Genomic DNA, 17054 nt, shown 5'->3' on the forward strand with positions numbered 1-17054 from the left:
GTCATTCACAAATATGGGGAAATTAGATGACTCATTTAGTAACATTTGGTGTCATGATGTTAAATATTATGTTCAAAAGAAAAACTGTCAACTGAAAAGGTTTTTTTTATATCATAAAAACACATGGGCTCACAATGTTCAGGAACAAAAAAAATTGTAAAAAAGATGACATGAAATATTCATCATTTTACACATTAAATTATTCACTGTAAAACTAGTTTTAAAGAGGTAAATTCGTCCAAAAAATTTACAATCCATTGAAGGATTTGAGAAGATGTAATCAGCTGATCAGTTGCCTGAATTGGTAATATTATAAAATCTTGCCTGATCAATCCTGCTGACAGTTCCTTTGGGCACTTGTTTTTCGTTAACAATAGTTCACAATATATAAGACAATATTTAATTTCCTCTTAATTGGGTTTATAACATTTGTTTCTAGCGAACAAATAAACGAATAACGCATTTACATACACTAAAAAGTGGGCCTATTTAGTGTTGCGCATTGACAATGATAGTCACGACGAGACGAATGCAAATAAAGTTATGGGCCGAGAAATCCAAAACCATTAACAAATATCAAATCACATTACTAATTCTCAAAACGTTACCCCCATCAGCTTTTCATAGTTAACAAAAGACATAACACGAATGCTAACAAGTGGCTCGCCTGTCACGGAAACTTCGTGTGAGTTGTCTTCGCTAGAACCTTTTTACCTGTTTATGTTACAGTTGTCTTACTGAGCATATTCGAAAACGAGGCTGGGGGGAATCCCGAGTGGTTACTTAACACGGGAAATCTTCAACTACGAGCTCGACATTTTATGGCATATTGTTATGGGAGAAAAAGGATTAACCACTGTGTTCAGTTGTTACCGAAAAATCTACACACTCGTGATTAATCTGTCACAATTAGAACTCGGCAAAGCCTCGTTCTAATCGTGACAGATTAATCACTCGTGTGTAGATTTTTCGGTAACAACCGAACACAGTGGTTAATCCTCTATGTAAACAAGCGAAATAAATATGGTTTGAAAACGAACGCTGGCGTCATAGATGAAACTCGATTTTCTTATTTATGGCGAGCTATAACGAATGTGTAAGTTATACATATGCATACAAATCCATTTGGTATATATATATTTGTTGTCCAGATATTAGGCAGCATTTTGTTCGCACACAGTTTCCGAAAAGCTGTTAACTAAAACAAACTCTCGCACAACGTTCACTTTTCAGATGAAAATGTGCGTCTGAAACAAAACTCGGCATCATAGCAGCCTCGTGTTGCACCAAGCATGAACAGTTATTGGATCACTGTAGATGAATCCTAGTTTAGCGTTAAGTGAGTGTTTTTTTAAGGTTGTATACAAAATACATGTACCAATGTTAGGCAGATGTTGGATTACACAGCATACTGTATTTATGAAATAAGGCGGTGACAAAGCTTAACGCAACATGTTTATACACAATGTGTACATTATACATTATAAATACATGTATATGTATATATATGTGTGGCGTCAGACGGTGAGTGCACGAGGAATGACGTAATACATTGTGCACCTCGGCATTCAGTTAGCATATACACGGCGGAACAAGCCGATTAAACTCGTCTATTGTTTTACAAATTGCAACGCCATCTGGCGTTCTTTATGGTCAACGTCCTTTCGTGCTCACTGACGTTCTTTATTGTAAACGTCCTTTCGTGCTCACTGACGTTCTTTATTGTAAACGTCCTTTCTTGCTTACTGACGTTCTTTATTGTCAACGTCCTTTCGTGCTCACTGACGTTCTTTATTGTAAACGTCCTTCGTGTTCACTGACGTTCTTTATTGTAAACGTCCTTTTGTGCTCACTGACATTCTTTATTGTCAACGTTCTTTCGTGCTCACTGACGTTCTTTATTGAAAACGTCCTTTCGTGCTCACTGACGTTCTAAACGTCCTTTCGTCCTCACTGACGTTCTTTCGTACACATTGTTCTTTCTTTTTTTATGACGTCTTTTCGTAACATTTGAGCATGAATATTGTATTTTGACCTTTAGCAGAATCATTTAGTTCTTTATTCGTGATTGAGTGAGTGAGTGAGTGAGTATGGTTTTACGCCGATTTTAGCAATATTCCAGCAATATCACGGCGGGGGACACCAGAAATGGGCTTCACACATTGTACCCATGTCAAGAATCGAACCCGGGTCTTTGGCGTGACGAGCGAACGCTTTAACAACTAGGCTACCCGACAGCCCCTTTCTTTATTCGTAATACTTTTGTCCTATGTTTCAACTTTGTATTTTCTGACCGAATGGCCGCCCATACTTTTAGGCATAATTAAATAAATGCGAAATATCATAAATTACTTTTTGAACTGGAATTTATAAAGACAAACTTTCAGCACAATCATGAAAAAAAACCACAGTTTGTTTCCACACGAAACACTTCTTCGGCACGCTATTTCCGTATTAGGAAAACACCATTTTGACCTCCGACCTTTCGCATGCTACGTCATTATTTGGTATCACGTGACGAGGAAATCCCCAAGCAGAACGGAAGCCATTCAAGTACCTCCGTGTGTCAAGGCCCGTGGCGATATATCCCCGATCACTAAGTTAAAAAATGTCCGAAACCGACGAGCTTGCCCAGAAACTGCTGAGAAGAAACAATATCAATGATGGAATAGAAGAAGGATCATTGCCCTCGGCACGTGTCTTTAATCCGTACACCGAGTTTAAAGAGTTCTCTCGGAAACAAATCAAAGATTTCGAAGCGACATTTAAAAAGTAAGTTTTTTTCCGGACTCATTGTCATTTTCGTGTCACCTTCTACCAGTCACAGTTGGGTTTGATAAACCCATCTCATATAGACGCAGTTATGTCGTAGACAATGTACATCACTGTAGCAGAAAGCACAGAGATCCGACTTGCTGACCTACATACGAAACGAACAATCCAAACTTGACAAGCACATGTTTTCAACTTGACAGGGGGCGTGGCAAGCGATACAGTATGTGTTTTGAAAGCTTCGCGTTTTATATCATGTTTATTTCATACTCATTGATATTTCAATCGGTGTTGTCTATTGTAATCAAACGGACACTCAGACTGCATTGAAAAACGAACTAAACAGTGATCTGTTATTGTGTTAACATGGACTGAAGATCACAAACTTTGACTGATTGTCTTCCAAAAAGTCTGATACATTTATTTCAAATTTGGTAATGATATAGAAGAATGTCCTCTAAAAGGTGATAAAATCATGAAAATGTCCTATTTCAGTTTGTTTCGTGCAAAATCTCTGACGGATAAAACAAATGTTGTGCAAATATGTGCATTTACTTCTGAATCTAAAAAGACAGTGACAAGACACGTCATGCAAACTGGATATCAGTGGAAAGTATTCTTAAAGTTAACATGGCATTGTTTTGTAGATTTAAACTCCCAAGTAAAATTTATTCAACCACACGCTTAGAATAAACACACAAAGCACGCCAAGTCAAACATTCCAGAAAAGTCTGCATCAACATTTTCCTATTGCCATTTCATGTTCCCTTTGAGGATTTTTAAACAATGCATTAAAAGCACATTTCACATGTTTATTAAAAGATATAAAATTGAAACTTATGCATTTTATTTAATTCTTTTAAACTTAATTCAAGCGTTAAATTTCCAGGCATTAAATACCCATTCTACCATGAATTTGGAATTTACTCGATTCTGATTGGTCAATCAGAGGCTATTAAATCACAATAAACCCCCTCTGATTGAAACAGCTGATTTGACGGCCGCATCACCGCGGAAGCTAATATTCATAGAATAGTACTATTTTCAGTCATTGTCGGTAGGCATATTTAAATAACTATATCTACAATTACATGTTACAAAATGCACAGATGCCGTTACTACAATATTCAAAGGATGTGTGGCAATACATTTCGTGCAGAAAAACATGACAGAAATCAACAAAGGGAATGTATTTACGTTTTGGAGACAACAGAGGGCTTGAAATTTTGGCGCTTTTCTATATAAGCCTTTGACGTCATATATTTTGCGTCACAATGAGCGATATGACGTCATAATGGTGACATGAGATGTAGAGCAAAAGCCTTGGGATGGCCACCTCATGTTAGCTTACCAAGTTGCTGTGCTTATATGCCTGTCATGTTCGAGTGAAGTATTACGGAGTAAACAAACTGCTTGAGTATTTACAGAACCATATTTTGTTCGGTGATTGTGTAATTCAGATCGATAACCCACTCAAAACATTGAACTCAACCCATGCCGCTTCACTCAGTATATTTTCTAACACCAAAGGGTTCGCGTTTTATTTAGTCATGGTAGAATGGAGATAAACATACTGTGTTTTCAATGTGGAGCTAGGTTACCTGTAGATTTAACCCCGCTAAATTTAACATTTGAAACCTCACGCTGCGCGTTCGGTTCCAAATTCAATTTAGCGGGGTTAAATCTACAGGTAACCTAGCTCTACATTGAAAACACAGTATGTTTATCTCCTAATTAACACCACCAAATCTGAAAACACAATATTTATTGACATTGTAAATTACTAAAGTTGTTACCGTATTCGACGTAATAAGTGCCCAGGAAACTCTCAAAATTAGAAATAGAGGGCTCTTATTACCGCTAGTATAATATTTTGGTGAAAAACAACAGAGTTGAAAGATCGTAAATTTAGTTTGTTTTTGCTGACAGCCTGAAATGTTTATATACGACAGATATATTTTTCCAGAATTTAATTGCCCATAATTAAGGGTGCATATAACACACGAATAAATAAGTCTTGTGTACATTGATCAATCGGAAGGGGTGCTAATTGGGATTGTTCACTAGCCAATATATTAGCAAATATAGCCGTGGTGCTTATTGGAGTGGGGCGCTTATTACGTTAAATTAATAAATATGGTAGTCATTTTCTGAAGTATGCTCTCTCTCTCTCTCTCTCTCTCTCTCTCTCTCTCTCTCTCTTTGAACTATCACAGTTGTGTGATGGATATCATGGATATAACATCACTCTGGAATGCTACAACATCACTCTGGAATACAGTGATGTCTGGAGACTCAATTTTTTTAACAGACCACCGTCATATTGCTTGATTGTTGCTGATTGCAGCATTAAACATGTTAAGCAACAAATAAACAAAGATTTTACATTTTGATGGTACTTAAATGAAATTTTGTTGCGGCAAGATTAATTGACTGTTATTAGCATAAGCAAACAAAGCATAGGTAATAAGCTAATAGCCCATGTAAAATTTAATAACCATTTTCTTCTTACAACTTTGATACAACTGATATTCTGTGACATTCTGTGTCACAGCAGGAGACATGACGCATTAACATGATTGATGCATGAACAAGGTCAAGTACATTCTCCTGTTGATGATATATGATATCAATATTAGCTGGTGTAAATGAAGCAGGATGCAAACTGGTCGCTATACGGCTGAAATAATGCTGATGCACACTCATGTGCTGTGTATGTACATGTTAAAACATTCCTCAATTTATCAATTTGTGTCAGACTTTGATATGTTGAACTTCAGGTTTTAAAGAAGTAAAAGCTTGGTCCTTGCATATTTCTTCTTTGTTCATCATTGTTTAACCTCTCATGTGTCGGATCAGATGTGTGAAAGTTACGCTTGTCTCAAAATTAATTTCCAGTCCCAAACATGTACTTTCATTGCAAATTTTCTGTGATAAGACGATCTCGGCACGACACATCTGCACTGGATTGAGTTCAGCATGACAGAGGCCTACTGGGGGCGGTCGGGTAGCCTAGTGATTAAAGAGTTCCAGGGCTCCAGATAAGCTTTTGGTGTTGTGGGTATTTTACCCATGCATTTTAAAATCATTGGGTATCAGTAATTCTATCTGCGTATTCAAATTTCTGTTACCCACTAGTTTTTACACATGTGGGTATTTAAGTTCAATATTTAAAAAAACACTATGCATCTAGTCCCTGCAAACTGGTGTCGTGTGGGTTCGAGAGCTTTATAGGACTCAAAAATACCAAGATACTTCCACAAGAAAGTGTGATGGCAAATGATCATGATGTGACTGTCATCGTGGAGTTTGGCAAGGTTGACGGAATGCCCGTTTATAATTTCAAAATAAGTTGCTGATTTGCTAATCGAATACGCAGGGTTACTTCACAATATGTTGATGATACGCACAAGTTTTATTTTTGTAGCGTATCTGTGTTGTTCATTGCGTATTTCATACGCTTGGATTATATTTTACTGCGTATTTCTGCATTTCTGATGCGTATTTCACGCAGATACGCAGCTTATCTGGAGCTCTGAGTTCACTCATCACGCTGAAGACCCGGGTTCGATTCCCAACATGTGTACAATGTTTGAAGCCCATTAATGGTGTCCCCCCCAACACCAAGGGCAGAAGTGAATGGAGCCATGTGATTGTCTCGTGTTTGTCATGTGATTTTAAATTGTGGAATGTGTTACAGATTAGGATTAGCGTTGATACTCTTTTGTTTCACTAGTGTTATAAAATGACAGATAGATACTGAAATTGATACACAACTGGTTTGTATATATTAACAGGGTCAAAGATAAAAATTGAAATCATATCAATATACGGACTTATAAATCTTTTCAATACAAAAACAGTTATTTCATGAATACTGAAACTCACAATTGATACATGTAATTTACTCAAACGAGCACAGGTCAGACAAACTTGCTAAGCCAAAAGGCGACCTCTTAAACTCTTAAAGCAACGGAAAAAACAACGAAATGAATCAGTATGGTTATCAACATGTTTGTTTGTTTGTTGTTTAACGCCGCACTCAGCAATATTCCATCTATGTGACAGCGTTCTGTAAATAATCTAGTCTGGACCAGACAATCCAGTGATTAATAACTTGAGCATCGATCCATTCAATTGGGATACAATGACATGCATCAACCAAGTCAGCGAGCCTGACCACCCGATCCAGTTAGTCACCTCTTACGACAAGAATAGTCCTCTTTTACGGCAAGCATGGTTTGCTAAAGACCTATTCTACCCCGGATCATCATGGGTTGGTTGGTCATGACTAATTTTGAAGCAGTGACGGCGGTTGAGCAGGATTCCAAATGTAAATTGCAAATTGCCAAAGACTTTGGTCTCTTCCTAAACACATTGTAAACATGGACGTCATTCAGTTGATGAATGCCAAGTTTATTTTCGATTATTTTGAACCTTAAATAACTCAAAGAATTTATGTAGGTCCGTTCAACTGTGATACAACAGTGTTTGGACAGGTGAAATTCTGGGCTAGAGTACGTCTTCAGCAACCCATGCTTGCCGTAAAAGGCGGCTATGCTTGTCGTATGCTTGTCGTAAGAGGCGACTAACAGGATTGGGTGGTCAGGCTCTCTGACATGGTTGATGCATGTCATCGTATCCCAATTGGATTGATGCTGATGATGTCAATCACTGGATTGTCTGGTCCTGACTCGATTATTTACTAACCGGCGTCATATAGCTGGAATATTGCTGAGTGTGGCGTTAAACAACAAAACAACCGACCAACCAAATCCTCTGCCCAGACTGCCTTCAGGAGGGAATGTAGCAAGGCAGAGACATTCATCAGCAACGTCTTTTGCAGGTACGATGTGAACGAGGACAAGTTTATCGACTTGATGGAGTTGAAGCGGATGATGGAGAAGCTGGGTGCCCCCCAGACCCACGTCTCCCTGAAGAACATGATAAATGAGGTGGACGAGGACAACGACTCCAAGATCAGCTTCAGAGAAGTACCTACATCATCTTATACATTTCTCCGTTTTGTTCATCCTTCTCAATGGGGTGGGGGACATTAAAAGATGGAACTTGCTGTTACCTTGCCTGGCCCTCGGCATAATGGGGGTAAAACTAGGACTCACCGGGTCGGGAGTCAGTCTCGTGTCACTAAGTAGGATATCCAGCTACGAAGTGCAGACAGTGGACTTGGGCAAACATACTCGCACACACATGCATACACGTTGCTATACAAGTGAAATGATCTTGAACACGACAATAAATCCAATTTCACCAACCTCACTTTGTTCATCCAACATTTCTTTTTGGTCTTGCCACCATAGAACTCGGGGAAAATTTCATAATTTAATGTTCGATAAATATTTTAATTTACCGTATTCGGCGTAATAAGCACCCAGGGCACTATCAATATTAGAAATAGGGGGCTGTTATTAGAATATTATTTTGGTGGAAAAAAACAAGAGTTGAAAGATTGTAAATTTTGTGGTTTATGCTGACAGCCTGAAATGTTTATATATGACAGATATATTTTTCCAGAGTTTAATTGCCCATAATTAAGGGTGCACATAAGACAAGAGTGCGTATTATATGAGCGAGTGTGAGTGAGTTTGATTTAACACCGCTTTTAACAGTATTCCAGTTATATCAAGGCGTGTCAGCTTAACGTGGGAGGAAAGCCCGAAGTGATGCAGGTCTCCGACGTTTACGTTAGTGCTGACAAACCTAGAAACATAATCGGGGCGAACCGGGATTCGAACCCACAATCATAGGTATCTGGCGTGCCCAAGGGACGCAACTCTGCACAGCGAATCACGGCGCCTTAGACGACTGGGCCACCCGTGTCCCCGCATATTATATGAGAATAAATAAGTCTTGTGTACATTGATCAATCGGAAGGTGTGCTAATTGGGATTGTTCAATAGCCAATATATTGACAAATATCGCCGTGGGCGCTTATTACGTATAATACTGTACTGTGTTTGGGTGACGTTGCCCATGGCGCATGCTTTGCCTGTCAGTCTCACCAAAGTGGTCAAAGCCTAAGACCTTCACCTTCAGCTTCCCTCCCACGATCTCACATATCGTGACATAACTAAATACTGTTCAGATTACTTACTTACTCGTTGCACAGCACCAGGAGCCATGCCTTATTTGTTAGGGGTTTGAAAAAATTACATTGGAGCTTGGGCCATGGGGATGAGTAACTGTCGGGAAGATGTAACCAAACTCTTAAAAGAAACTTTATCTTTGTCTCGCACGTGTATAATGATCCGCGTATGTACGAAATACATAAATAATTACAGTAAACTACGTTAATAACGAATAAGCTAATAATGAACCGACGGATGTAACAAACTGTGTTTTTTATGTCTGGCCATTTACAGTATACATGGTTATAACAAATTACAGTTTAACATGTTAAAAGAACAAGTAGTCCCTTTGAGTTTGTTATAACCGTAGCTTATGTTATTCGTCAACAATCAAAACAGTGAGCCATGTCCTGTCCTTGACTGGTTTACCTGCCCTAGAGACCAGTGAAGATTCCGGGGTAGAATAGGTCTTCAGCAACCCCTGCTTGCCGTAAAAGGCGACTATTCTTGTCGTAAAAGGCGACTAATAGGATTGGGTGGTCAGGCTCGCTGACTTGGTTGATGCATGTCATCGATCCCAATTGCGTGGATCGATGCTCATGATATTAATCACTCGATTGTCTGGTCCAGACTCGTTTATTTACAGAACACCGTCATAGAGCTGGAATATTGCTGAGTGGGGCGTAAAACAACAAACCAACCAACCTGCCCTTGAGGGCTTGCGTGCCTCATCTGTTGCTACATGGAGAAGGAGTGAGTGAGTGAGTATGGTTTTACGCCGTTTTTAGCAATATTCCAGCAATAACACGGCGGGGGACACCAGAAATGGGCTTCACACATTGTACCAATGTCGGGAATCGAACCCGGGTTTCGGCGTGATGAGCGAACGCTTTAACCACTAGGCTACCCGACCGCCCTACATGGAGAAGGAAGGCAGGGTACATGTCTAGCTCAATCTGACATATTTCACCATCAGCATTTTGCTGTATTGACATTGACCCATTACCGTGAAACGGTCTGTCTGTCTGTCAAGAGGGATGGAGACAGGTCAATAGCCTATCGTAATGTGGGAAACGTTTCCGTGTAGAGAGATGTTAGCACTTTTGGACAGTGTGACAGGAGTAAACATATTACCGTCAGGGAGGTTACTGTTATCCGTAAAAATAATAGAATGAGCTGAGATTTTATCAACCAAAATATATTGTTGTACAAATTTGAAAAAATATTTATCCTTTTGACTTTTAAAAAAAATAAAATTACAAGATGTTTTTTCCAAATAGATATTTAGACACATAGTGTGAAATAAAGATGTCTGGTTTTGTAGCTATAGCTGAAAACATATCCAGTCGCTCCACCAAATCCCAGGCCCCACCCAGAATATCAGATGGTCGGTCCGTGACTATATGTAAGACAAACTGAACTGTGAACCATATGGCCTGAAGTCTGAATACAATACCTGTGTGTAATTGGAGTATTGCTGACTGCTGCATTATTCGTTCACTTCACCATGTGTTGACATAACAGTTTATTTCTCAGTGTTTTTGTAACCCTTCATGTTATCATGACCAATTTGACCACCTCCAACAGTTTAACAATATTTGAACCCAAAATGTTAAATTAAAAAATATAATGGAAGGGAAATTATTTAAACTTGGGTAAAGTTTGCTTTCCATTTCCTTTATGTTCATTTTGATGTATTATAACTTCTTTGAAAGATGTTGACGAGGCATGATTATTTGTTGCCCAAGGCAATTGTTAGAGATTTATAAAGCTTTTATCATCATCACGTGTCTGTGTGTAAGAACAAGGGTATTAAAATCTGAGACAACTTACTCTGTAAAAATCTGCTTGTCTGTTTTCACCTTACTGGTATAAAATAATGAACAAAAAACATTTCCAATTATCATGATTATGTCCTTACCAATCTCCTTAAAATCAGATCTAAGTTCTCGCTGCCGCTAAACAAAGATCTGAGGACATCCCATTACGGGTCTTTGGTTCGCGGTAGCGAAAACTAAGATCTGTTTTTCATGAGATTATGTCGTTACTATCAATGTAGTAGCAGTGTTATTTGGGTTCCACCTGTACTTGCTTCTTTTAAACATGACCTCACTATGTCCAACATTTCCATCATCCCGCCAGTTCCTGCTGATATTCCGCAAAGCTGCTGCTGGGGAGCTTGCGGAGGACAGCGGTCTGTACGAGCTGTATGCCAACATATCCGAGATTGACGTTGACGAGACAGGAGTCAGAGGGGCCAAGGACTTCTTCGAAGCAAAGGTAGTTTTATCAGTAGCTTTGATATTCTTGCAAAGTCATCAGCTTTGATATTCTTTCTGTCAGCAGTTTTGATATTCTTCAATTTCTTGCAAAGTCAGCAGTTTTGATATTCTTGCAAAGTCAGCAGTTTTGATATTCCTGCTGTCAGCAGTTTTGATATTCTTCAATTTCTTGCAAAGTCAGCAGTTTTGATATTCCTGCTGTCAGCAGTTTTGATATTCTTTCTGTCAGCAGTTTTGATATTCTAGCTCAAGGCAGTTTTGAAATTCTAGCTACGTCAGCAGTTTTGATATTCTAGCTACGTCAGCAGTTCTGATATTCTTGCCAAGCCAGCCCTTCTGATGGCCTTTCTCAGTCAGCAGAATATTTCTCTTTTTAGTCGGCAGTACTGATTATCATACAACTACAACTTTTAGGTAATCAGAATTTGCTCTGATCAGGCGTATGACCTGCATTTCGATCGGTGGCAAAGCATGTTCTAAATAGTTGATTGCATTGAATCAGTCATGAAATATGTGGAATTATTTAACTGTTGTATTAGTTCATTTAAATTCATTTCGGGGGAAATATACAGGGTGTAATATGTATGAAGCACCCAAGGTCTAATAACAGACTATATGAAGGCCTGTTGCAGTAGTAGTCCCAAGTAGACAAATGGAAGATAAGCTTGTGAGTGAGTTGGATTTAACGCCGCTTTTACCAGTATTCCAGTTATATCAAGGCATGTCAGCTTAATGTGGGAGGAAAGCCCGAAGTGATGCAGATCTCAGACGTTTACCACTTCGGTGAAACCAACGAGCATGGGTATGGTGCTGACAAACCTAAAAACATAATTGGGGCGAACCGGGATTCGAACCCACAATCATAGGTTTCTGGCGTGCCTGAGGGACGCAACTCTGCACAGTGAGTCAAGGCGCCCCCGATAAGCTTGTTAAGTAAAACAATGCTTGCTGCCTTATAATTTTGTAGGGCGGTCGGGTAGCCTAGTGGTTAAAGCCTTCGCTCATCATGCCGAAGACCTGTCTCAGATCCTCACATGGGTACAATGTGTGTCGCCCATTTCTGGTGTCCCCTGCCGTGATTTTGCTGGAATATTGCTAAAAGCGGCATATAACCATGCTCACTCAGTTATTATTTTGTTATTACTAGATACTGAAAAGGAATGATCTAAGTGAAATATTTCATGTTCTGTAGAGTGTGTAGTACATGATGGATGTAGTATCTATGACAAAATATTGCACTATTCCTGTTGACAAGCTGTATCAAATAGGGGCAGTGGGGTAGCCTAGCGGTTAAAGCGTTCGCTCATCACGCCTAACATCCGGGTTCGATTCCCACATGGGTACAACGTGTGAAGCCCATTTCTGGTGTCCCCTGCCGTGATATTGCTGGCATATTGCTAAAAGCGTCATAAAACCATGCTCACTCACTCACTCACTCACTGAAGGGTCGGTCGGGTAGCCTAATGGTTAAATTGTTCGCTCGTCACGCCGAAGACCCGGGTTCGATTCCCACATGGGTACAACGTGTGAAGCCCATTTCTGGTATCCCTCTGCCGTGATATTGCTGGCATATTGCTAAAAGCGGCATAAAACCATGCTCACTCACTCACTCACTCACTGTATCAACATGTTTCCCTTCCAGATCAAGACACAAACTATTCAGAGCAAATTTGAGGATGAGATCCGCCAAGAGCAGGAGGATAAGAAACGGGAAGCTGAGGAAGCTAAAGAAAGAAGACAAGCGTTTAAGGCAAAAAGGGAAGTGTTCGGTCAGCAGTAAGGGAGGTCACTCCCACACGACCAGAGGAAAACGAATGGGGAGACAACTCCCATTTCATGTCCTGAGAATATAGAACAAGGGAGTTAACTCTCACATAGAATGTAGTTGTATTTCCAAAATAACATTCAAGAATTAATTATTGGTTGGTGTTAGGATATTTGAAATAAGAAAGTAAGAAAGTATTTTGAGATGTAATTGGCTTAAATGTTTGACGGGACATGTGGATGTTTGTACAGGTTTGTAGTTTTAATGTCTTGGTAACATTAGTAAGATATTTTGCCATTTTGATCTTGTTGAATAACTGCAAAAGAGGATTGTACAGTTGAATGTTTCAAACTTTGTTCAGTGTTCTTAAATGGTGATATAGCAATGGAACATTTTACCTTGCTGTTGTGTAATATTTGGAGGCAGTGATAGTGCATACGATAATGATTGTCATGAAATCATATAGAAGTGTCATAATACATATTCTATGCTCAATACACTGTTTGTATGATTTCAAGATGGAAACTGGATATGGAATAAGAAAACAACATATCCTGCAAGACATAAGCTTATATTAGATAATTTATCACGAGCAAATATAAGAAACTTATATTGTATTATACATCATATATTATTCTGAGGGAAACATATTTCTCATTTACGCCTTGTTCATATAGAACAAACAAGAAGTATAAAAAATGGATCAAGGTTTTGATTTCATGTTCACAGTTTATATTAATTTATATTAATTCGATCTGAATATATTTTGCTGACAAGTATTGATGATACGAGAAATATTGTGTAATGTATATTGATTTATCAAACATTAGTCATTCCATTGCCACAACGTCCTCAGTTATTAATTAATTTTGTATTATTATATTTTTTATTATGCTAATCATTGGTGATCATTCTAAGGTGCTTTGTTTTATAGATCTGATTACAGTATTAATGTTTATTGGCGTAATACTTTACAGGGTCTGTTAATTGTTTATCATAAAATTATACTTAGGCCATTCTTTTTGATCTTATTGTTTACAGATTTCTTCTGACAAAATTAGAATGAGTTGTATACTACTCAAAAGAAGTTTAGGAACAAACGATTCTTTCATATTACTATAGTTAATCTGTCATAATCTGAGATATTAACCATAGTAATATGAAAGAATCGGGTGTTCCTTAACTTCTTTTGAGTAGTATATTATTTTTGGTGAGGTGGTATGGTGTAGTTCAGCCAAGCTTCATGTTAAAACCAGTATTCACCTCCATTGATGAAGAGTAGACAGAGGTGAGATGAAATGGGTTTTAATGTGGTGTTCAAGATTATTGCATTTATATCATGTATATAGTCTCTCTGTCTGTCTGTCAGCATGTACTAGTCCGGATCTCCAGTGCCTCATACATTTGGTACAGTCTGTAGGAATGTAGGCTGGAATTGGTCCTACAAGCTTAGGGTAAACTGTGGGAGACTTTCGGGTGATTATAGGGTCCCAATGCCAACTAGTCCTTGTTTTGTCCTCTTAATGCCGAGTGCTTAGAAGAGTAACAAAAAGAATCATGGCCAAGAGATCGAACCACCAACCTTCCAGGCCAACACTCTTTAAGGCCTGGGACAGGTAATTCGGGAACTCGGGTCTGGTGGGTCCCGAGTAGGACCCGGGTACCCACATGACTACCCGGACCCGTGGTTAGTCACGTGATATACTGTTTAATGACATTAACAATAAAACTCAATGTTACACTACAAGTATAGCTAATGTTCACATTTCTTTCTCACTATGCAAGCATTTGTTCTGACTTTTATATGTTCGAGTAAGGATAAAGCGTCTATCAACTGCAGTGTATGCATGATCAGATCGTTTTACGTGTATCTGAATAGTTTTTGCTAGGGCTGCAGTAAAACAATTCCTCTTCGGACATTTTGTACCCTACTCTTGAGGCCTATAGCGGGTATCCGGGTAGGGCCGAGTAACAGTGTGTCGAGTACCCGGGTAGTAAATTTGGACTCGTCCCAGGCTTACACTCTATCCACTCGACCAGGGGGTCGTATTAGCGGGATACAAACCATGCATGAAGCAATGTTTGGACTTTCAAGTGATATATATATCTTTCTATTCCACTCAAGACTTTATGGCAGGTACAAATGTTCTGTGGTATAGGGCTGCTAGCTCTAGTTGGTCAATCTGTAAACCAATAAGATCAAAAGATGACAATGTGATGGTTACTTTGGCATATATAAATGTCTCGATGCAGAACTTGAAGAATAAATATTGTCATGTTAATGTTTCATATTCTAACCATTCTAAAGGAAGTCAAAATAATGTCATAATCTTTCACAGATTGGAGTTTATTCTTTTTCTTCTTTCAGTGGCATTTAGAAGTTGGAGTGATGAAGTAAGACGAGTTCTATGGATGAACAACTTCTTTATTACAATTAGTGAGACGTTTCGGTGTAGATCCTAACACCTTTATCAAGCATCTATTGCTTGATGAAGGTGTTAGGATCTACACCGAAACGTCACACTAATTGTAATGAAGAAGTTGTTCATCCATAGAACTTGTCTTACTTTATTCTTTTTGTTTCAACAAAATATATAGTTTTGTGCAATAGGAAGTCTTGCTTTGTCAAACCCTGAATTGTGTACTAATTTCCAACAAGTTTGAAGGTTTCAGTTCAACATTTCTGCTTGCTAAACACAGATGACAAATTCGATTGAAGTGTATACATTCATCAGCATGTTTCATGTTACAGGTTGAGGTGAGGTGAAATGCGGTTTAACGTCGCGTCCAAGATTATTGCACTTATATAGCAACGTGCATGCACGTGTATGTGTGTGGCAGAGGTGAGGTCTATATCATGTACTTTTGTGGTTTGCACCACCACCCCCACCCCTCCACCACCCCACACCCACCCCTCCACTCCCCCGACCCCCTCCCACAAGCTCTGTGTGCATGGAGTATTTGTTCAACATTGAATCCGTCAATAACTCTTAGACGATACTACAATTACGTGTTAATAAAAATCATATGTTAGCAAGAAACTTTTCTCATGTCAAGAAATCTTCGATAAACTTTGGCCTGATTTTATTATGGCTATGGAAATGAATGTTTTTTAAAATGTTGTGCTTTTTTTCATTGTCAGTGATATTTACATATGAACTTAAATTCATTCAGATGTATGATGAAGAAAATATATATCATGTTGATAATGATAACACTGATTATGAATAATGAACAGTTTTTGTGAAAATGTGTTGGCATAAGTATGTGAACAGTTATTAATAATATTTGAATATCTTTTTACTTCTTTACTCTGTCGTAATTATCATTGCACATTCTTAGCTTGGCATAGTCTGGCTTAGGATTCAGGGTTTCTTAATCAAGTTCTGTTTACTCTGTGTGGCATATATATATTTAGCTTTATCACCTAAAGCAAGCATATTTCATCCATATTTACATGTTGATTGTCAGATAAGAATATGTATTCTTAATATCTTTTGTTCATGCACACAAATTATCGTCACTGTAGCTTTGGCATTGTTTGAAAATATTGAAGCCAGACATTATTTTGACCATTGGAGGTCAGCCTACATGGGTTGTAGGTGAAACTTATAGACATACCGTATTTGATGTAATAAACGCCCAGGGGCTCTCCAAATTAGAAATAGGGGGCTCTTATTAGAATACAATTTTAGTGAGAAAAAAACAGAATCAAAAGATCGTAAATTTCGTGATTTCTGCTGACAGCCCGAAATGATACAAAAGAAAAGTATGTGCGTATTATACATGACAGATATATTTTCCCGAATTTAATTGCCCATAATTAAGGGTGCATATATCACGGGGCGGTTGGGTAGCCTAGTGGTTAAAGCATTAGCTCGTCACGCCGAAGACCCGGGTTCGATTCCCGACACGGGTAGAATGTGTGAAGCCCATTTCTGGTGTCCCTCGCCGTGATATTGCTGGAATATTGCTAAAAGCGGCATAAAACCGAACTCACCCACCACGCATATTATACACGAAATAAGTCTTTGAGTACATTGATCAATCGGAAGGGGTGCTAATTTGGATTGTTCACTAGCAAATATATTAGCAAATATCGCCGTGGGCGCTAATTACATCGAATACAGTACGTGTGGGATACAC

The 17054-nt window shown here is 38.6% G+C and overlaps 1 protein-coding gene across 1 annotated transcript; it reads left to right on the top strand.

Annotated features, from left to right (window-relative positions):
• The first annotated feature begins 2536 nt into the window (after positions 1-2536).
• Positions 2537-15353, top strand: LOC139471576 (EF-hand domain-containing protein D2-like). Its single transcript, XM_071253952.1, has 4 exons — positions 2537-2772; positions 7619-7766; positions 11004-11141; positions 12786-15353. The coding sequence occupies exons 1-4, from the start codon at positions 2609-2611 to the stop codon at positions 12921-12923; spliced, it is 588 nt and encodes a 195-aa protein (XP_071110053.1). The 5' UTR covers positions 2537-2608; the 3' UTR covers positions 12924-15353.
• The last annotated feature ends 1701 nt before the right edge of the window (positions 15354-17054 follow it).

Source organism: Haliotis cracherodii, unplaced genomic scaffold (genome assembly GCF_022045235.1).
Source record: "Haliotis cracherodii isolate W230 unplaced genomic scaffold, xgHalCrac1.p SCAF_23, whole genome shotgun sequence".
NCBI classification, from domain to species: Eukaryota; Metazoa; Mollusca; class Gastropoda; order Lepetellida; family Haliotidae; genus Haliotis; species Haliotis cracherodii.